Here is a 20,932-nt window from a genome sequence, read left to right on the forward strand (position 1 = left end):
ATTGCATAGGCACAACAACAACATTGTTGTGAAAAACCGTCTACTGCGAAGTCTGTGGCAACAGTGTGAGATTCACATTTAAAGAAAGTACCAGCTCCTCCGAAGGGTCTTGAATGGATTGATGCTGCAGCTGCAGGCGCTGCACTCTTTCCTGGAGCTCTTGCACTTGCTGTTGCAACCGGAGCTCTTGCTGATGAGAAAATTCAAGGAGTTTTGCTGCCTCTGCAAGTTGCGAATTAGCCGTCTGTAATGTCCTGCAGCAAAAAGCAAGGCATGAAACTGCACGCAAGAAACTCGACAACAATTGCCGAACCATCTGTGTGCGTAGTCATGTATTTGCACGTACGACTTAGCAGAGCCAGCAATGCACAAGCAGCGTGTAGATACTACTACACTAATATTCATGCTGCGACTGATGTAAAACAAGTCGCCCGTGGAACTAGGAGGGCACCATACCGCCTTCTGCCGATATCTACAAGCCTCCTGAGTTGGGGCCACTGATCCATCGCCAAGTCAAACAGCGGTTTTCCAAGTAAGTTGTCAGCATCCCCTGAGTTTATAATGACGTCAAGTTCCTTGTTCAACTCAAGTGTTGAGCTTCGTGTCACATCTCTTTCCCACGTTCCAGGTCGCACATCTGCATACCTTGCAATACCTGCTAGCGTCCTGTTCACTGCAGCTGGCACATTACCCCCCTCTAGTCCTGAATACAAAGGGTTGGGGAGAAATTCGCACCCCTATTGGGAGGCAATTCCTCACCAGCAGTAGATGAATGGAGAACAATCGATATTCGTTGTTTGTGCACAAATCCACATTGTAGACTCTGTGTTCCCCGCCGACAAAGCAAGGACACCCACCTTCATACGCATCCAATAGTACTCACCAGCAAAATATTTTATTCGATCAATCCAATCCTCAAAGCGGCGCATCTGTAGCAGCAAAGCAAGAGTGCGGCCAAGCAAGAACTGAGCTTAGCCATAACCTCTAAAAAATAGGCCCGTTCTGGCAATAAAACAAACGACAATGGAGACAGGATTTGGCTTTGCACAAACTTGCACAAATGCAATTTACGTTTGTACTGTCCCTGATGAGAGGAATAGCGATAGATAGATGACCTACCCTCCAGCGGAAAGAGAAGTAACGAAAACAATTTAGTCCCACTTCTTTGCTTTTTTCTCGAAAAGATAGAGCCTTTTGCTCTCGCGTCATATACCTGTCAGTGTCGTGCATAGCTTGCGTTCCGCTGCGTTTTGCGCGGAGACGCTCCAAATTCAACATTTCTTGTCGTTCATATTGCTCAAGACGCAAGTACCGCGTATCAATGAAGTATGCCAACTGCTGCCTCCAAGCGTTTAAATGCAAAGAAACCTGGGTCTTGACTGCGTTAGACAACTTGTGTATCTCGTTCCACAGTTCACCCTCCTCCAGTGCCTGAAAACGCAAAAGCACCATGGCCATATTCCAACTAGGCGATCTACTGTCTGTATCGGCCTTTTCTGACTGGCTATCAGAACACAATCGCAAGGTGAAGTCTCACATCAACTTGCAGATCATTGTCATTAACGGATACGCCTTTCCGGCTAGCTTCGATAGCTGCAAGAGCGTGACGGTCCCGAAGCTCCTCCACTTGCCGAAGCAGCTGACGCCTCCGAGCAAGGTCCCTCTCAAGCGCTACAACATCTACAGTCTTCCTCTCTTCTTCAATGGCGGACAGTGCCCTATGTGCGTTTTCGACAGCGCGGAAGAAACGTGATATCCACATAGTCGGTGTCGTTTCTGATCTAAAATGAAACGTAACAGCACGCACAAAAAGCCACATGCAAAGACAGGAGATGCTATTCGCCTTCTAGTCCCGCCTAAAAATCACGGCATTTCTTCGAAACCAATCCTTCAACGCTATCTTCCCCAGTTCGCATTATATATTCTTCCTTCTGCTCCACCAGAAAAGAATTTTCACTGAACGCCTGTATGCTACGCCGACGTGGCTAACTAACGGCAGAGGACTCACTCGCTTTCAACTTCTTCGATGCACTGATGAACCGCCTCAAGAAATTCTCCCAGCCAATTATTTTTGTTTAGAGCCGATGGAATCAATGAAAAGCCAAGGCAGTTGTTGTAACATACGGAATGTACAGTGTGAACCAACAGAGGAAAGTTGCACACCAGCAAATGCACCTGCTTGCGCCTCTCCACTTCTGTGTCACCAGGAAGAGCCCACCGGAGCACGTCCAGATCAAGTAACCACGCCACCCAGCTGCATTAACCAGGCGCAGGCGACAACATTTTAATCTGTCGGATTCAGTTCAACAGATCAATGAGCGCACGGCTTGCTCTGTCCGCTAAAAGCTCCACGCAACAGGAAAACACACAGAATGAACCGACAGCACCATGCCCATTGACACTCGTGAAATACAAATATACTGGCCGGAATTGAATGTCAGACGAACGAAGCTTTGAGCCATGCCCTAACAAGAAAGCAAAGCGCTAACGTCTCAAACCTAACAAAGGATCTATCTTACCGTGCACCGTATCTACCTGTTTTCTACGCAGCACCACCATGAAAAAGGTGCCACTTGCAGGGGTTCTTCCTGCCCCTTTAATCCCTGCGTATCGCCTCTGTTTTGCCTGCTTGGCGTGGCTCACGGTGACTAGGCTCTAACTATGCAGTAGGCTTCTAACAGCCTATTTAGCACAAGCAGCTTACTCGGTGTTATCGAAGACAGGGTCATCTTCGAAAACATCGAGCACCAGGGAATCTAAATCGAAGCTTCCCTCCGCCTTGACGTTGCAGTATTCTCCTGATAGTCCACTTTGCAAACGAAAAACACATCTATCTTCCGGAACGGGAGCCAGGTAGCGAAACCGTTTGGTCGCACGTTCCCAGCCAGCTTTCCCGCCACAAACGCAGACCCGCCTGCCGTCCCTGTGCTCATTCAGACTGGACACTGTATGGCCACCAGCTAATCTTAGATTGCTGCGGCCATACTCAAATCCCACACAGTCTGCGTACGCAGTGCCAGTCAGCTCGGCGGAACAGGCGAAGAATGACTGTCCAGAAGGCAGTGGCTCATACCCTTTTCCATATCCACTTGATTCGAAACCGCACGCGCTGCCAGTTCCGAAATCGCAGACGAGGCACTCCTCTTCTGTTGTTGTATTTAGAAGATCGTCGCCGCTTTGTGAATGTGAGTGGCCTTTAGTAGCCACCCTAACATTTCCTGTTGACTGGATGTTCGGCGCATTGACTCGGGTGCACGCATCAGGAGGTCGTATCTCGCCATCTTCAACCTCATCATCTTTCATTTGTAAGACTGTCTCGTCGTGCTGTGGAAACTCCTGTTTGTTTGGAAAGGGCGCCTCACGGATGTCACCAATCTGAGAAGGCAGTTTTACGGTAGCCCCGCTCTGGAGGCATCGCATCCACTGCACACGTCGCGCTATGTGTTTATGACGAAGCCGCGCAAAGGTCTTAGCTAGGCAACATAGCAGCTCAAAGAGAAACCAGCACAATTCTGAGTCCCGCGAGAGTAGGTTGAGGCAATACTGCAGTAGCAAACCCTGCCCGTTCGCCAGCTTCTCACCCTGATGCAGATGCACATTTGACACAAAGTTCCTGGCTAATCTTCTGAACGGAAAGGCCAATGTATGGCCCACCTTTGCCCCACAGTTGTACTTCTCCGCTCATTCATGAATGGCGCAAACAGTGGCGTTTGGAAACAAGTTTACTTTTTGGGCTAAACACTACGATGAGGGAACGCATGTGTACAACGGCAGCAATGGCAGCCCACACAATGAAGAACGATACCAATACCATGCAGTGTCTCTTGTCAAGTTTCTTAAAATTATCCTCGACGTTAGCGTTCACCTTGCGCAGAACTGCACAGTGCTCTAGACAGAGTTGTTACACTGCTTATTGATTCACCTCGTCAACGAGCTCAGCTATGTCATGGCTTTCTGCACGGCAGTGCCAGAAGTGTTCTTGCTCTCCGTGAGGAGCAAGGGGCCCCTTTACGAAAGGCAAGCCACACTGGCTGCAAAAAACGAATCGCATTTAGCACGCTGACTATGTTATTAGGAATACTGCAGCAGACTTCTCCCCCGAAAATCTACGACTCTGTTGGAAACTCACTCGCACTTGCCCGTGTGAAGGTCTAGTAAGTTCATTTCCAAAAGGTATCGTCTCGCCTTGCACACATCTTCATGACGTTGACAGTCAACCCCTAACAAACATGCAGCTCGTCCTCCACATCCCATGACCGCGCGCATCCCACTTGAAACTTCGTTCACAGATGAGGAAATTTCGGTACGCCAGAGTGTAGAGGACTGCCGAGGCCGCCCTGTTAAACTGCCTCAAGGTTTGTGCAGGGCAAAATGTTTACACGGGTTATATGCGTTCGGCCCACAGACTGGCATACCAGTCGCATGAACGGGCAGGCCCTGCACGCCGAGAAGCTCCGTCACTTTCGCATAGGGGCAAAGCTCGTTGCTGCAGAAAACACAGCAGGCGGCAAAATGCAACTGGGTCGTCCGTTAACTTATTTTGGCATGCCTCTATGCATGCCAATAAAATTGGACGGGCGACCCAGTTGCAGGGCTGATATTCACTACCGGAATCATGAGTGTCCGCGATGTAAATGGGCTTTGAAGGGCTCACCAAAACCTCTTCGACCAAATGGCTCTGTCTTTCTCGACAAGATGCCTTGAGGTAACGGCATGCATGCGTTGGAGCTCGAGTTGCATTTTTTCCATCCTGGACGCCAATAGCTGGGAACTCTTGTTAAGAGCCGTAACATGGAATTGCAACTCAGCAATCTTCCTCTCTGCCTTCCGCCGAGCCTCCTCGGAGCGCTTGACCTACGAATTCAAGGACCAGCAGCGAGGACAACATCAAAAAATATCAGTTAATCGCTGGTTGGAGGCAAAACGTGGCAGCAGTTGACCTTTGGATCCAGTTATTTGAGGGCCTCACCTGCGTCTTCAAATCTAACGTGCGAAGCTGGTACTCTCTCCTAAAAATTTCATTTAAACTTCTTAGATCCGAAACTATCTCCTCTAAATTACCTCTGCCCGCAAACCCAAATGAAAAGGTCGGAAACGAGTACTTGGAGCAGAAGACAGCCCCAGGGATAGCAAGCAAAGCCCTTGAAGCACTGGTAGCTTTCAAAAGCTACTAAACGAGCACGCAAAAATACTACTTCATGCAAAAGTTCAGGAGAGTGACAATAAGGCCTGTTCTGGTTAGCAAACCAACGGCAACCACACGATAAGGGGAAATGCCTACTCTTTGGCAAGAGACCTTGTAACCCTGTCCAGCGCCTCAAATATAGCCTGTCCTCTTCCTTCTTGTACCAGGCGCCCTTTCAGCTCGTCTACCCATTCCTTCGCTTTGCTACGCTGCTCTGCCGGGTCGTCACATAAATCTAGGCGTGCCAGTAGGTGGGAAACTTCTTCTGCTGCCCTCTCGTCTGCCTGAGAATGAGAAGTGATTGCACTGAATGCTTACGCTCTACAAACTCAGCTCATCATCCAGCCTGGTCCATGCTGCAGGCGCATTGACAGCTACGTGCAGCAGCCTGCGCCTATTCTATGCCAAGCCCTATTCTATACCACGCCTCTACCCCTCCGCGCCCAGTTAATGACATACGCCGTGAAAATCGCGAGTGGCAGTCGAGCAATGAACTCAGGCTATGTTGCTGATGAGATGCTCATATGCCAACTTCGGTACTTTTCATTCTTACGAGAGATTTTTCCAGCCGAGCGTGACCCTCCCTGACGCTGGCTTCTTGGTCTATTGCATCCCTCTTGTTCTGAAATGCCATGTTAATCATTGCCTTCATGTGAAGAAACGTTGACGACAGCAGGGTTTCCGTCGACTGGCTTTCCTGTAAACGAATGCATTGCCTGCTCAAGAAAATTTAAATCCAGCGGTCCCCTCAAAAATGTACAGGGGTTCTTTATGCGTCAAAAAGGAAGCTGTGGCAACTCGTTCACACAGCAGCACAGCATTCATACTGAATGCATGTGCATGCAACGCTCATGATACGCGCAACAGTACAAATGGGTGAGCAGGATGCCATTCTGTCTTGTGACCCAGGGCCGTCGTCAGAATGCCACCAAGAGGGCTTCACAGCCAAGTGTCCTGGACACTGAAGAAGTGGCGATGAAATATTGTGAGCATGACAGTAAACCTATTCTCACCGTCCAGTAGTGCGGTCCGTAAGAGAGGAGGAGCTCCTCGCCATTTCTCACTGGTCTGCTTGTCACGGGAAAGAAAAACGGAAGGCCCGCAATTACCACCATCAGACTGTGGCAGTTGTTCACATCGCTTATCTGTTGAGAAAATTTGCAGCAAAACACAGGCACAAAATATGAACTGAGCATCATGAAGCTGCGTTGGGCTCGCTGACGAGGCAAGCTGTGAAATGCACTGGCACAGACGCTAAGAAAGCCAACTGCACAGCTTCTTGCAGCGTCAGGAGCTTCTAACTGAAAAGACATCTCTGTCAGATGCTTACGTTGGCTGAGCCGTGAGCATCATTCATCATGGAGTACTCGCTTCGGTAGTCCATGGCATCTAGCTCTGGTGGGTCTGGCTCGGCGCCTGTGCCGCTGTTCATTCGAATGTCTGGTTCCTTCGTGCGAAAGTCTCGCTCTGGCATTACAGTACAGAAGGAAAAAGTTGAAATCGAGTCCTTCGTCTGAACTGCATGCTGTTTTTAATTGGCAATCACTCCGCTATACACATACACCTTCAAAAGAAAATCTTGGACAAATCAAAGACCTTTTCGTGAATACGTCACTAAGTACACAGCGTTTTTAGCAGCGCTCCTTCGAACAGGGTCAACGGTTAGTTTTCGAACAATCGTGGACATGTACGTAGTGCACTCAGCAGCATTTCCGAATAAAAGGTGAAGCCCTGAGTGCCTCTCTGTGAAGTCGAAAAATCGCAGTTCACCTATTTTAGTGGCTTCTTCAAACGATTTGCAAGCAGCCAGCCGACTCAATGTCCTCTGCACGTAGTTGTGGATTTCATCTAGGCTTGCGAGGCTCGTGGTTTTGGACTTCACAAACAGACAAACAGCGGCACGCAACGGAAAACGAAAATTGTACTGCCATAGACAGCATATAGTGGGATTAAGAGTGTGTTATCAGTCATTAATTTTTTGTGGCGACTCAAATATTTTCTCAGAAGGTGCTATTCGTCTACACAGCTTATTCACTCCTTCGTCTTGTATTAAAAATGGACCTGCGTTGCTCACTTGCCACTCCTTTTCCTGCAGTTCACCTGCCATTGAGTCAGCATACTCCTGATCATCCCACTCATTATCGTTATCAAACCCTGCCCTAGCTGCAACAAAGTATCAATCGCCATTTCATGCATGCACGTCATCTCGACTAAGTAAGATTCAGCCCCGACTGAACACGATGTAGCGTGTCATAGGCCTTACGCAGGCTGTTCTGGTATACCTTTGATCCTCATGCTGCTGTGAAAGCTACAGGCACAGGTACTGCATTCGAAGTCCCTAGTGTCTGCACGCTCTGCTAAGCTGCTGCAGTCCCCGGTAAACTGAGCTAAAATAGTGAAATATACTCTTTCAATTGTGAAACCTGACACTTCCCCCCTCGCTGATAACCTATATAGGCTGTACTCTAGTCATAACGCCATGTTATCAATGCCCTCAGGCACCTCAGTGCTCGGCCGCATATGTACATTTTGATGTGATCCTACTCTGCAACTAATGATGCATGGATCAAATATTCACTTCAAGTCAAGAAGCTCCCACTGTGGCAACAAAAGAAGCATGGAAGAGGATTCCCTTGGAGTACATCGATCGACAATACTCACGAATGCATCCTAAATCTTGCACAGACATCACACGAACAAATGTATCGCACCTTCTTCCTTATCTTCCTGCGCTTCCCACTCTCCAATGCAACTGAGATTGTCAACGCGAAATGCGTACGACTGTCTCGGCGGTCCTTGAAGATTCCTCAAGTGGTCGTGAATCATCTGTGGAGAACACTTTGCAGCAAACGCCACTTCTAATCAAATTTAAGGCGGCCAGTAAACGAGCAGTACTCACAACCCATGAGAGTTCACCTTCTAGTTTAAAGAAACACAAAGGCAAAATATTGATGTTAACTGCACGTCCTCTTCTGGATCTCCTCCTGTGCACCATGCAATTTATGCTAGCCAATGGAATCGATGACAGTCAAGTCATGACATGCGCTGCACTCTTCTTCCGACCATTATATACCGCAGTACGAGCTGACCTGCATCATCGCCAACTCTCCAGAAGGACGCAAGACTCCCCCATAGGGTGGACCCAAAATTGTGGCTGCTGGCAAAGCATCATATTCTCCCAAAGAAGCAACTGCTCGAAAGTGTTGTGGTACTTCTTGACCTTCGAGTCCCACCCTCATTTGATGCTCTTCTTCGGCTAGCTGCACAGTGTGCGTTGCGCTGCACTTCTCAATGGCAATAAAGTTTTGTCTCCCCTCCATACATCGAATAATCTGCGTAATTACACAGTCGCTGGAAAATACAATGATGCGCTGACGCCCCATAAGAGGCTCCAGCAAGCCATCCTGTAGTTTCAAAGCCTCAAATGATTTGCACTCAAATTTTGCATTCTTCAGAAACAACGCACAGCGGAAAGCATGTGGCTTGAGAAGAATTTTAACAGCATGCAACAAAAGCAAGTGCGCGCCACATTTTGGGGTTTCTTGTAGTGATGGCGCTACTGGCACTGGCATTGCCGTAGTTAGTGTTTCTTCAGTGTGCAGCTGAGGGGCTCCACCTGTTCCTTGAGAGAAATTATCACTTTGGCACCGCAGTGATTTGTGGGCTTCATCCCTTCTTGTGCCAGCACTCCCCTGAGGTCTTTCACCTGGCCAAATACTCCTATCAGGGACTGGCGCGGCAACAGGATATCCTCACATTTGAGCTGCACGTAAGCAGCGAGACTCCTCCAATAGACAGCACATTTATAAACTTCTACAATTTTGGAATGTCATCTGTGTCCATGCATAAAGTGCACTATGAGCAGTAAATTCCATGAGCATTCTTACGAGCCCGATGTTGCAAAAAATTCACTTGCCTTGCCACTCGGGTACGGGTAAACAAGCCCTAGGAACTGAGACTTTCTGCTAAATTTGGGAAGCGTCACGCGCTTAGTACAGAAGTGCCCTCCTCCAAGGCCCTTCGACCAGAATTTCCACTCTAAAGATCCCACATAACAGCAGACAAGGCCCGTTGTGGAACAGTTAAACGTCAGATCTATGCACCGCATGCCCCGGTAAAACCAACACACAAAATGTATAACAGCCAGAAAAGAAAACTTTGACGCGCGCAGATCACCGGACGGGGGCCTTCTCTTTGAGTCAGTGTACCGTCTGGCCTCTTCTGAAATTTCTCCCTCAAGTCTTCATGTCTTCCGTAAGCCTTTAAACGTTTTTCTCGGCCAACAGTCTTTACGCATTCAATGTATTCGTCCATTCTGTAAATTTTCCAAGCAAGATGGAAAAGTTCAACCTAAGAGATGCTGCTGGTTGCTTCGATGACTCTACGCAGTGCTGTGTCCAGCAAGAGAAACTCACCGTTCAACATCGACGTATGTCCCCACACCATAAAGAGCGTGTCGAAGCCAATCTACCTTCTGCCCCTTCTCGTTGACTGCGCTATCTGTGCAATTGGCAGCACAAGCGAAAGAACAGGACGCCAGCAAACAACGCTGAACTTCTTTTGCTGAGAACCTGGCGAACCGCGCGAATGATCCAAAGAAACGTGCAGAGAAGACCTTTCTCTCACCAGGCAGAGGCAACCAGTCTGGTCGTCCTTTAAATGCTCCGCCCCATAAGGCTTCATTCCCAACCTCACGAGCTTTGACGCGTGGGACTTCACGCGATGCACTTGATCGGCCTCGACCTCTCCCATTTGTCGGTCCGAAATCGAGCCGACGTACATCCAGCACTCTGTCTCCCGGCTTCAAAATGGAAGACGTTTTCTGGGTGTTCCTCGACTCGGTTCGCCTGCGACATAGCAGGCTCGACGGGAGTTCAACCAAGACGAACAATCCACAATGTCGACTAACAATGCGGAGTAAAAAACCCACAAGCGATCAGTGTGGATTCTAAAACAGTTGAATTATGACGTATAGAACAATTTTGCTTCTGTCAGGGCAAACGGATGCTCGGATACCGCACTGACTAGCACTGCGCAAGACATGTCCCCTGCAAAACTGGATCACTCTCAGTGTCTCACAATACTGTAGCGAACAATTACCTAAGGGATATGTACGGCCTTGTTTTGTTGTCTAAGCCTTGTCTTTCCGTTTGTGGGATACAATGTCGTCCTAGGTTCTCCAAAGCGCGCCGCTTCGCCGCAGCAGCCGGCGAACCGAAGCTAATGGCATTGGGTGCTCCTGTAAGTGCAGTTTCTTGTCCGACAGATGCTATTTCATTCTCTGCGAGAGTCTCTGAGTCGTCTTCCCCGCCATTTGATGGTAGGGTCTTGCGCCCATCCCGCCGCGACGCCATAGACCATGTTGCAACTTCACGGGATTCTGCGCCGTGCCCGGTAACATCTGGTAGTCCGCTGACCCCCATGAAGACGCAGTTTTCATCTGACTTTCGACCGGAATCAGGCATTTGGGCCGGGAGAATTTGTGGATTCTTTTGAGGGCAGACAGAACTGTGTGGGGGACAGTGCCTCGCAACGTTACAGCCACGGCGTACAGTTGGTTTCACCTTGAAAGGTTTCCACGCAAGGAGGTGTATGGCTCACTGTGCACCAGTTACTTCAGTTACGGGCCGGTTATTTGGCTCAGAGTTTCGTTTGGTCCTTCACCACGTCTCTGGAGTGACGGCAGCGCGCCGCGAGCCATGGACCGATCCCTCTACTGTACTTTAGCATGAAAACAAGAACCACATATATACATAGCTCACAAAAATATGCAAGAATTTCAATAGAAGACACACAAAACACTTAGGAAGTTCTCAAGGGCACTCCTCGTCCGTCAGCCCCAAGTCATACCGGTGGGCAGACCACTGTGCAGTCTTCACTGTTTCATTCACAGAGGCTACTAAGCGATTCAGTTGAAGTCTTGCTCTCTTGTTTTTAGCACAGACGCGCTGCAGAACTTGAGAACTGCTTGCTTTGATGATGGGAGCAAGTGCCGCGATGTTGTCGCGTCGTGGTATGCCATTGCCCCCGGCAATCGTCCTTCTATAGATTTGGCTAATGAAATGGGATCAGCCGCAGGCCTTGTAAAATGGCCAGCCAAAATTCAAGTGTTTTATTGACTGAGGAGGCGTGAGGAAGGGTGCCGCGCCGAATACTCAAAGACGCGGTATCGATGTTTGCACGGCGATGCTGGAAAAATGTGGCATACAGACTGAAGACTTGAAAACCTCCAGCAAAACTGGCCGGCCGTATTTTAAAAATACGGCCGGCCAGTGAGAAGAATGAATTGTTGCCTCCAATATGGAAAGAATTATCCGGGCAACACCTGCAACCAAGACCCTCTATTCCTACGGCGGATGGCGTGCTCGTGCCCACCGTCCGCTCTTTAAACAAAACTCCGGACATTAAGGTTACACTGCGTTTCTCCCGATATTTTGACCTTTTTGATGGGTTTTTGGTTGTACGTACTCATACTCCCGCTGCCCCTGCTCGTAGCCACTTGGAATACTGTTACGTTTGCTCTGTACGGTCTAAAGTGAGAGACAGACAACTTCCGCGACTCCGCCATTCCTAGGCGGCTTAGGTAAAATAAGATTGCAATAAAATGTCATGATGGCCACGCCGCTGTGAATGCAGCGCAACGTAAATGCCTAGTACAACTTGACAGCTGAAGTCCTTTTCAAACACTGGCTAGTCTGATCCGCAGCGTCAGGGATCTGGCTGGAAACAGGAACCACACTACTCTATGCAGCTCATACTTACCCCGCAACGGGGAGAATATGAGTAGCGAATACTACGTGCTAACAAGCACACGTATGCAGGTGCCACAATACATTGCAAAAATATGCCAGGGACAGAGCACAGTGCTGTAGTTATGGCACGCTGCAAACGGCACACGACAGATATAACAAAAAACTGGCAAGGCCAAACGGCGGTATATGCAAACGCGGATAAATATGCGTACAAACTAGTGCGTGTATACGCGCAAATGCACTGCTGCACAAAACAAGTGAACAAGCACACGTAAAAAGCTGGACACACAAACGTACACGCACGTAAGACCGAGTCTAGTCGGTCTCTGCAGCCACTAGCTTAGGATCGGGTCATCTGTTTCTTGGACGCTAGGAGAGAACAATGAATACCAAGTGTGTGGCGTGGCCTGGCTGCTTGCACAGCTGAGGCTGGTGCGGCTCGAACATTCGAATCCAACAAAACGCAGAGTTGCATATATAGGCCTCAGCACTCTTTGCAACAGAAACCACTGCACCGTTGGTCTAGCGCTTTGGCGGCTAAAACTGCTGTCTTTTGCTTGACGCGATTCCCCTGGCACGGATGTTCTCTGATGGAGTAGTTGCTTGGATCAGGGGATCGCCCTCCAGCACCTCGAGGCGCGTCTGATGGAGCGGCGGCACCTGAAGGTAATACAAAATTACACGCTGGCATTTGATAACAGGGGGTTGATATGTCTTTAGGCTTGTCATGGGCCTCTGGTCTTCAGTCAAAACCTGCAGGGTGTATGTATGGGAGACCACCACCGAGAAAGACAGAGTTCATCAGCTGCTGTAGCCAAAGAAACCGTTAGGAACGACGATCATGGCAGATATGGAGAAGCCTCATAACTCACCCATAAGATGGCCCTGAACCGAGAGGAGTTGTTGACGTGCTCGTTCTCCAGCCGAAGTACAACCCACTGCAACAGCACCCCCCACAATTCTTAGTTGTGCTTGCTGATTTTGACTCTTTGCCTCTTGGAAAACGGCGAAACCAAGCCGCGTGGAAAAGTCGAGACGAGGGAGTGCTGCTGCAAGATGTCAGCTAGCTAGATATGACTGCAGACGGCTTACCGCTCCTCGTCTCATGATTTCAATAACGGAGATAAACAACAATACCAAGTTGCCGCTTAAGGACTGTACAGACAGGACAGCAACACATGAATATGCTTGTCGAGCCTGTCCAAAGGATATGCACGAGGTGCTTTTACATTCCTATGGTTTGTATGCGTAGACTTGTAGTTCTAGGATTTCTCTTCTAATGCTGCTGCCGCTGTGAGTGTTTGTGAAGGTCCCTTCTCCACCTTGTTGCCGACAAGGGAAATTGGCATTAGGGTCATTGCCCACGTCAGTCGGCCCATCTGCGGAGAAATCGCACAGAAATAGCGCATGCACTATTGCGATACCACTGTGCAATGCAGGGACGTTGCGAGGGCCCATTGTAAATGGCTCGGCCCGCAGACGCATCAGACTTTTAGCCAAACCCCATAGCACTGACGCTGAACGCTCGGGTTCATGCGCCAGCACGCAGCTACCACCTCATGGTAAGCCCATCCTACTACGAATCGAAGGCAGCAAAGACCCCACAGATATACCATCTCATGCACTGCCACAAGAGACATCCAGAAAATGCCCACCAGCCTGTGGGACGCAGTTATGCCTCTGGTCAGCGGGGCAATGGAGATTTAACTAAAGACAGTTTTGCGTAAGAAAATTGATGGCCGCTGTCGTACAGGTGTCTGCACTGCGGCGGAGTATCCATATTCTCTTCGCCAGCAAGTAAAAAACAAGCGTGCGCAGTTAACACTGAACGCGCAAGGCAACTCAGTTCATTTTTTTCCTTTCACTGGAGCCCCCAAGAGTCAGAAATGACGCTTCAAAACTTACTGCATTTGTCACAGCGATGGCGCCGTAGATCCACGTTGGGTACATCAGGCGGCCTTGCATGCTGCACGGGAAACAAAAAGGTATACTCGAAGGAAAACAAAAAAATGTACCCAAGAAGCTAGGTATTTACTCGATCTTCATAGTGTACACAGTAGCAGCGCACGATGTCCCCTTTGCCAGTCTTTCAATACAGCAAAAGACTCTCGCGCGCGGATACTTGAGCCTAGAGGCTCTTCTGCAACTAGAACACCTCACATGTTCTTCCTTGTGCTGCAGCACCATTAAAAATTGAATGTGGAGCCTACATGCAACTAGCCAGCCGCTGTTACCTAATGTGGTACACGGCGATGCATTTACCGTATGAATCGATCCGGAGTTGGCAGGAGGCCCCAGTCCACCCGGACATCCCAGTATAGCATAAAGAGAGAGCCCAGACAATAAGAGAAGACCCACAGAAGGCACATGGCGTACACGCTCACACCTAAATCCAGCCTGAGGTGCGTAGACAAAAAGTTCACAAAAGAAAGGCAAGAAATAGCTAAGACATAGAGGTCGGGAAACAGATATTGTGCAATCTGACTACTGGATGGCTATAGGAGCCTCCCTTTACTTCTCTTGCCCACAGTGACAGAAGCATTCATGTCTGCGTGCTCTAAATCACATAAGCAGGGAGGTATACACGATAGGTGGATGTGATCGAGAAAACAACCATCCTAGCGCGCTACATGTTCGTTTACCAAGGGACGTTCGTCGTGATTAATACTAAAATGCCACAAGCATATTTTGCCATGTTCATCAAGTGAATTAGGCCACCTCCGGGCTCAGCTCCCCTAAACCTGCAGATCCACAAATGTGGCAGTCTCCCAGAGAGGAGATGGGGGCTAATCTCGAAGATAAAGACGCAGCAAGTACCAGGCCAGTCCTACAACCAAGGTAGTGCGAAAAAATTCCGCAAGCTCTGTTTTGCTAGCTGCACACCTCATGGATCATTTAGATAGTATCCTTGGTGCCGCCTTAAGTTCAAACTAAAGAGAAAAGACTAAGAAGCTCAGTGCAGGCAATCGGGCTCACCTGATGAAGCACTGGCACAACCGCAGGTAGAACGGTAGACCCAGTAGGACAGGCCTCACCAGTGAATCTCCTGTAGAAGTACGTGCAGCAGCAGTAGGGCAAAAACAGAAGACAGTAAAAAAGACCCTATCAGCGGATGCCCTTCAACAGCAAACCACCCGTGGACAAACGCATGAATAAAGAGGAACCTCACAAAAAGCGCTGGAGCACCCACCGTAGCACTGTGCAGGGCCAGTGTTGTCCATCCCTTTGCTGCAGCATCACAAAAATAGAAGCATTATCATGTGCTCAGCCGAGATATGGCGTGCCTCCATGCGGTAGGCGTTGGTTCACAGGCAAACAGAAGAAGCTATTTGAAACCGCACCACAGAATCAGTGACTCCACGAACCCTGGTAAGGGTACAAGCTGCAGAAGCAGCAGCTGCATACCTCAAGTAGCAGGCAAGGTACTGCAGGTCACCGAGAGGCTTGGCAAGGGAGGTAAGGACGTCCCCAATTATGTTTGCCACAAGCTTCACGTCGCGTACTGTAAATGCACTGAGACCCCAGCATCAGCAGCAAAAACGGCTACATTTCGACGGGAAAGCATGCGGTAATGCGAGTGCAGAATATTGGCTTCGAAAATAGATAGCAGCTGCAGGACACTAGCAATGCTAGTGTCTGGCCACCAGCTGCTGGTCGCTCTAATGGGAGATAGTGCGCTCACCCAGCCTTCAACACTGTGAAAAATGCCCCAAGCACTTGCCGACGAGCTTTATACGTCAATGCACGCGAAGGGAAAAGTAGTAGAAGAAGCTGCAACAAAAGGAGACCTAAGGGATAGAAATGATACCTGAAGCAGTCGCATACTCACAACCAAGGACTCTACCAAGATAAATAGGTTCGTCGTGCAGCTGAATGATCATGTGCAGTGTCGTGCTGTTTCTGGCTGCCCCTGGACGTGAAGTAGCTCCTGCTGTTGTGCCATATCCCAGATGCAGCTTCCTCTCTTTTAAACAAAATGGAAAATCACTGCCACTTGAGCTGAAAAGGCTGCAGTAGCTGTTAGAGCGGTGGCACCCTACATCTGGCCGTCACCCAGGAGATGGAGCTTGGAGTCTGCAAGGTAAAGAGCACAGGTGGCAGTCGTGAGGACGAAGTGCAACGCTGCCGTGCAGAAGAATGATACACTGGACGTCTGCCCCCTCGGCGCTAAGTCCAATAGAAAGCTGCAGCAGAAACGGCAGGCAAGGAAATTTTCTCTAAATACATATGTTTTCCAAGTCGCCATGCGCACCAAAAAGCGTCAAAGGAAGATTGAATTCGGCACATGCCTGACTCGCAGCTCGCCATTCTCATCAAATGTGCCCCTGGTGTACATGCACTGGCTCTCCTCAGACAATGTGCGTACATATAAAAATTCTGTGTGCAAGTATGCAGATAAACGCATCAGATTTATGACCCCATGACCTATAAAGACATGACGAATGCATATACATCACATGAAGTCTCAATGCATCAGATGACGTTGTGTACATGGGGGTTTGTGCGCATTCGCTGCTAGTGTTCATAAACAATCTAGACTGTAGATCTACCAGTAGTTCACGCCGTATCGCTCCATCACGGCCATCGCAGACGCGGTGGAGAGCCATATGAAGGACCAAGCGAAGCCCAGTCTGAGGCAGCAGGACCGAGCACGGCTGACACGCACAAGAATTCTTGAAGAGAAAAACAAAGGGACTCAATGATGTACGCAGCGCAGTTGGCAAGGGGCGTCTCTTCACCTGAAAAGGGGAAAGACGGCCATCAAGCCCTCGTAGTCAAACGATTTTGAGGGAGGCACTGGCATGAACAGTAACGCCGTCGTCAGCAAAAGAAGGACCGAAAGGCACCCAGCCAGGAACGAGACCCTAACCTCTTGCCTGAAGTACGCGCCCTAAGAACGGCACAGAATGCAGCGACACATGGACGCAAGAACACATCAAAGGCCAACAGGTTAAACCGACTGCAAGCTCTTGTAGGCCTCCTGGGACATTTTGAAGGCAGCTCACAGCCTAGCCACCGGGGTAGAGGCAGCCAGAAGACCATAATGACATCAGAACTTGACACAAGAGTGGGCTCAACAAAGTGAGCACTAGTCTGAATCGTCCATATGTTAATATACCCCTTATCCCTCCGCAATTTACTCTCTACGGAGTTTCTCGCACACGGCACATGGCGTCGCGCTATATGTTGCGCGTGAGCAAACGCACAGAAGAACATCACGGGGTAGATACGCCCTGCTGTGACATGACAGAAACGGGAAGATGACAACAACAGAAAGGTTAAACAAGAGAAACAATCAACGAAGAAAACGTAGAAAGGGAGAGACGACGTATCGAACTGCACTTGCCGCTTGTCTTACCCCTCCAGAGAGACCTTCATGGGCCCTCAGGGGCAGCACCTCGAGAGATAATTCCGAATCCTCTCCAGCCACGTGGCGGTAGAGGGCTCTAGCTGCCCGCTGCACCTCAGGGAAAAGGAATACGGGCAACATATTGCAAAAAAAAGCCACTGAGTGCAGGGGGCAGGGGAAGAAACGGCGACGCCAGACAGGACAAACAGCAACAGAGATTGCAAGAATTGTCACACAAACTCTGGTGAAACGGGACGAGGCATACTGAAAAACGCAGCGAGACGACAAGTACCGGTGCTACAAAACTCGCCCCAGAAAGAGAAAAGACGAGTACCCGAAGAGCGACAAGCCACGGAATACCAGCAGACGCAAAAAAGATGAAGCAGAGGCAGCTAGTGATGCAACCATACCCGCAAATGGCTGTGTAAAGAGACTGACGAAAAAGAAGATACAAATGCCCAAAACGGCCAAAGACGCTGAATGAACAAAAGCAACAATTGTTTTGCTCTTGCAGGGCCCTTCTCACCTTTGTCTTGGGTGGTATGCGTATCTGCTGATTGAAGAAGGCGGTAATTCTTTCAAAGTCCTTAACCGCTGTCCCTTTAGGGAGCTGCAGCTGTTTATCTCTCTTCTTTAAGGCTTTCCACAGAGCCAACAGGTTTAGCCGTCTGTACACCTCAAGCTTCTCCAACGTGTCCAGCAGCAGCAGCAAGATGCGCTCCAGCCGACGCAAGTACGCAGCGTCCTGAAGGTACCGCAGACGAAAAGCAGACAAAATGAATATTCGAAGGAGAGAGTGCGCGGTTACGCGAGAAGCAAAAGGGCATGACTAAGAGAAAAGGAAAAAGGACAAATCAGGAAGATGAAAGGCCCTGTTATACACAGAAACGGAAACAAAAATATGCGGTAAAAGCGGGCAACCTGGAGCAAGAGCAAATGAAACGCAAAAGTATCATGGCAAGGCGGTAAGGTTAGTACACGTTTAGGATGGAGCTACTCGGCCAGGTGATTCGAAGATGAAGACAAAGGATCAGTACAATAGGACGCAAATGCCAAGCACCAATAACTAAAGCGGGACAAATGGAAGCGCGAGGAAGACAAACAATGTGAACCGGAGAAGGAAATAAGAAATGCAAACGAATGGAAGGTTGAAAACTAGGGGAAAGGAGGGTTAGGGTGACCTCTGATTTCGCTTCGTCCTCTGTCGAGACGCTTGATGCATTGAACGAGAACGGATAATTCGGCCTACTCACCTGGCTGTTGGTGCCTTTATCTTCACTGCTTCCAGCAGCAACAAGAACCGCACCAGCAGGATGTCCAGCACCGGCAGCAGCAGCTTGCGCTGACTCCTTCAGGCCCACACTTTCTTTATCCTCTGCTCGTAAAGACGACAGTCGCCGCCTCCGCGCTGCGTTAAAGGCCTTAAGCTCCATGGTGACTGCCTTCAGCTTATCCTCCAAAAATCCCAGTTCATCCCCTGAGATCAAACCGCGTAAATGATTGAGACGATCAGCTGGTGGGGTTGTTACAAGATCTGTTTCTGGCGTTCCTGCAGCAGTTGCCCGCCCGATGGTCATTCGGTCTGCTGCTGCACTTTACGGTAGCGTTGCTGCACTTTTTACTGTTGTTGCTTTCGTCTTTCATACAGATTGCGTTGCTGCAGCAGCTACAAAAAATGCCAGGGCTCCTAAAAATTCAAGAAAAGTTGCAATGGCTGTTTGCTCAGACTCGGCTTCCTCGCTAGGCAAAACGCAACAGCAAATAGCGGCCACTGATGCTGAAGTGGGTAGGGCTTGTCTAGAATGCTCCTATATCTGCTTCAGCCGCTCCTGTTTCTGCTGGCCTCCAAACCTACTGAAGAAATTCGCCACTTTCGTCTTCTCTTTTTCAATTGCAGCGCTAAAGGCCGCAACACAGTTGGCCCTTAGCGTCTCTTCTTTATTTGCAGGTCCCTCAGGCTGATCGTCTGCAGCAGTGCCTGAAGAAATACTGCGGTGGTCTTGCTGCGACGGCTGTTTCTGCTGCTGCTGCTGCTGCTGCATATCCTGCAACAACGGTTCTTTAAGACGACAGAAGCCTTGGAACCCCGTCTGATTGTTTGCTGCCGGAGCCACGCGGGAACCCGGGGGACCCACAACTGCAGGGAGCGGAAGACCTGAGGGGAGACCAACATCACGAAATAGCAAGAGTGCGTTTCCAAGGAGACAGAACTTGTGACGGCTCTATACATGCAGGCAAACAAAGCTTGCTAGCCACAACTGGCAGGCTCAACGGCAGAAATTGCATGCAGCTGCTGTTGCAGCGGCTGCTGTTGCTTTTCTTAGGTAATGCACGGATGCGCTAATTGAATGGTGTACAGACAGACATGCAAAAAGAACGCAAGCGTGTCCTTATTCGAAGCTCTGCAGTTCTAGTGTTTTTAAATTAAGATTTGTATGGAGCATTGTACTTGCAAAGGGAAGGAAATGCGACAAAACAAAACAAGACACAGAAGGAGAGGCCACGAGCCAGGTAGGGAAAACTGAAACACATACTTGTCCCATCTCCCACGTTTGACGCCTTCTCAGAAGACGGACTTCGACAGGCAAACAGAACACAGACGCAGAAAGCACGCGAGGCTGCTGCTGCTGCTAAAAGTGTGCAGCGGCAGCACAAACAACAGCAGCACCGTGGGCTGCAGGTGCCGCGGAAGCAGCAGCAGTTGCAGCGGAGGACTTTGAGAAATTACACCAACTGAGCATTTACAGCAGCTGCAACTCCTGCTGCAGATGCAACGTGTTGCTGCACAAGTCTCACTGCCAGCTTGCTGGAAACAGTTTCGCCAGGTATCCGGGAGCATCAGAAGTTTCTATCCTTTTCTTCTGCTGCTTCAACAGCGCCTTTAGACAAGGATAGTCCACATAATGCTGCTGCCACTCGGGCACTGCGTAGCTGCGGAGCTTCGCTCCAAACTTCATCTTCAGTCTTCGCTTAGATCGGCAAGCCTAAACGTTCACTGGGGCTGCCGAAGCAGCTGCTGCAGCAACTGCTGCTGCAAAAGCTGCAGCTTGGCCTGCACCTTGGCCTGCAGTCCGTGCTGCAGCTTGCGCTGAAGCTGCAGCTACAACCTGTGCTGCAGCGTGTGCTGCAGCTGTGACCGAAGCCTATGCTGCAGCTCCTGCGGCGACTAAGCCTTCAACCTGCACTAAGATTGGCAATGCAGCCTTTGCTGCATCTTGTGCTGTGGCTTGTGCTGCGATCAGCGCTACAGCTTGCGCTGCAGCTTCAGCTGCAGCCCCAACTAGCTGGCTCTGCAGCTCCGGCTGCAGCTTTTGCTGCAGCTGCACCGCAGATAAGGCTGCAACTCGTGCTGCAGTGTCCGCTGCAGCTTGCTCTACAGCGAAGACTTCAACTTGTGCTGCAGCGTTCCCTGCAGCGCCTCCAGCAGCGTATGCTGTTACAGCTATCTTTGTAGTAGCTGTTCCAACGTATGGGGTCTTAAATTCAGCAGCCATGCCGCTGCAGCTGCTGTTGATGTTCCTACAACTGCAGCAGGAGCTGCAGCTGCTGCTGGCAGTCCTGCGAACAAGTTCGTAGGTGGTCGCTCGTTGCTGCCACTGCGCTAAGAGTTGGGGATTGAGTTAAGTTCTAGGGCTCATCTGTGGC

The 20,932-nt window shown here is 49.6% G+C and overlaps 4 protein-coding genes across 4 annotated transcripts; all 4 read right to left on the bottom strand.

Annotated features, from left to right (window-relative positions):
- Window positions 1-40: 40 nt before the first annotated feature.
- On the bottom strand, window positions 41-8,011 carry ETH_00019610 (uncharacterized protein; the record flags this gene model as incomplete). The annotated part of the gene is made up of 19 exons (XM_013375782.1): window positions 41-254; window positions 457-703; window positions 884-929; window positions 1,162-1,431; window positions 1,538-1,781; window positions 2,009-2,254; window positions 2,705-3,582; window positions 3,923-4,031; window positions 4,130-4,196; window positions 4,416-4,486; window positions 4,655-4,854; window positions 4,970-5,063; window positions 5,282-5,469; window positions 5,739-5,882; window positions 6,199-6,330; window positions 6,516-6,652; window positions 6,877-6,928; window positions 7,221-7,348; window positions 7,897-8,011. The coding sequence occupies 19 exons, from the start codon at window positions 8,009-8,011 to the stop codon at window positions 41-43; spliced, it is 3,582 nt and encodes a 1,193-aa protein (XP_013231236.1).
- A 754-nt stretch (window positions 8,012-8,765) lies between these two features.
- Window positions 8,766-10,650, bottom strand: ETH_00019615 (uncharacterized protein; the record flags this gene model as incomplete). Its single annotated transcript, XM_013375783.1, has 3 exons — window positions 8,766-8,967; window positions 9,601-10,032; window positions 10,286-10,650. 3 exons carry the CDS (start codon window positions 10,648-10,650, stop codon window positions 8,766-8,768), a joined length of 999 nt encoding a protein of 332 aa, XP_013231237.1.
- A 1,824-nt stretch (window positions 10,651-12,474) lies between these two features.
- On the bottom strand, window positions 12,475-20,244 carry ETH_00019620 (SPX domain-containing protein, putative; the record flags this gene model as incomplete). Its single annotated transcript, XM_013375784.1, has 20 exons — window positions 12,475-12,597; window positions 12,810-12,875; window positions 13,030-13,092; window positions 13,260-13,316; window positions 13,843-13,903; window positions 14,200-14,334; window positions 14,580-14,678; window positions 14,914-14,983; window positions 15,128-15,165; window positions 15,343-15,450; window positions 15,620-15,745; window positions 15,978-16,121; window positions 16,488-16,568; window positions 16,677-16,828; window positions 17,297-17,395; window positions 17,814-18,032; window positions 18,469-18,764; window positions 19,143-19,442; window positions 19,822-19,862; window positions 20,084-20,244. The coding sequence occupies 20 exons, from the start codon at window positions 20,242-20,244 to the stop codon at window positions 12,475-12,477; spliced, it is 2,439 nt and encodes an 812-aa protein (XP_013231238.1).
- A 186-nt stretch (window positions 20,245-20,430) lies between these two features.
- Window positions 20,431-20,781, bottom strand: ETH_00019625 (uncharacterized protein; the record flags this gene model as incomplete). The annotated part of the gene is made up of 1 exon (XM_013375785.1): window positions 20,431-20,781. One exon carries the CDS (start codon window positions 20,779-20,781, stop codon window positions 20,431-20,433), a length of 351 nt encoding a protein of 116 aa, XP_013231239.1.
- Between the last annotated feature and the right edge of the window lie 151 nt (window positions 20,782-20,932).

The sequence above is a fragment of the Eimeria tenella genome, genomic scaffold, assembly GCF_000499545.2.
Source record: "Eimeria tenella Houghton genomic scaffold, Eth_scaff3, whole genome shotgun sequence".
Taxonomy (NCBI): domain Eukaryota; phylum Apicomplexa; class Conoidasida; order Eucoccidiorida; family Eimeriidae; genus Eimeria; species Eimeria tenella.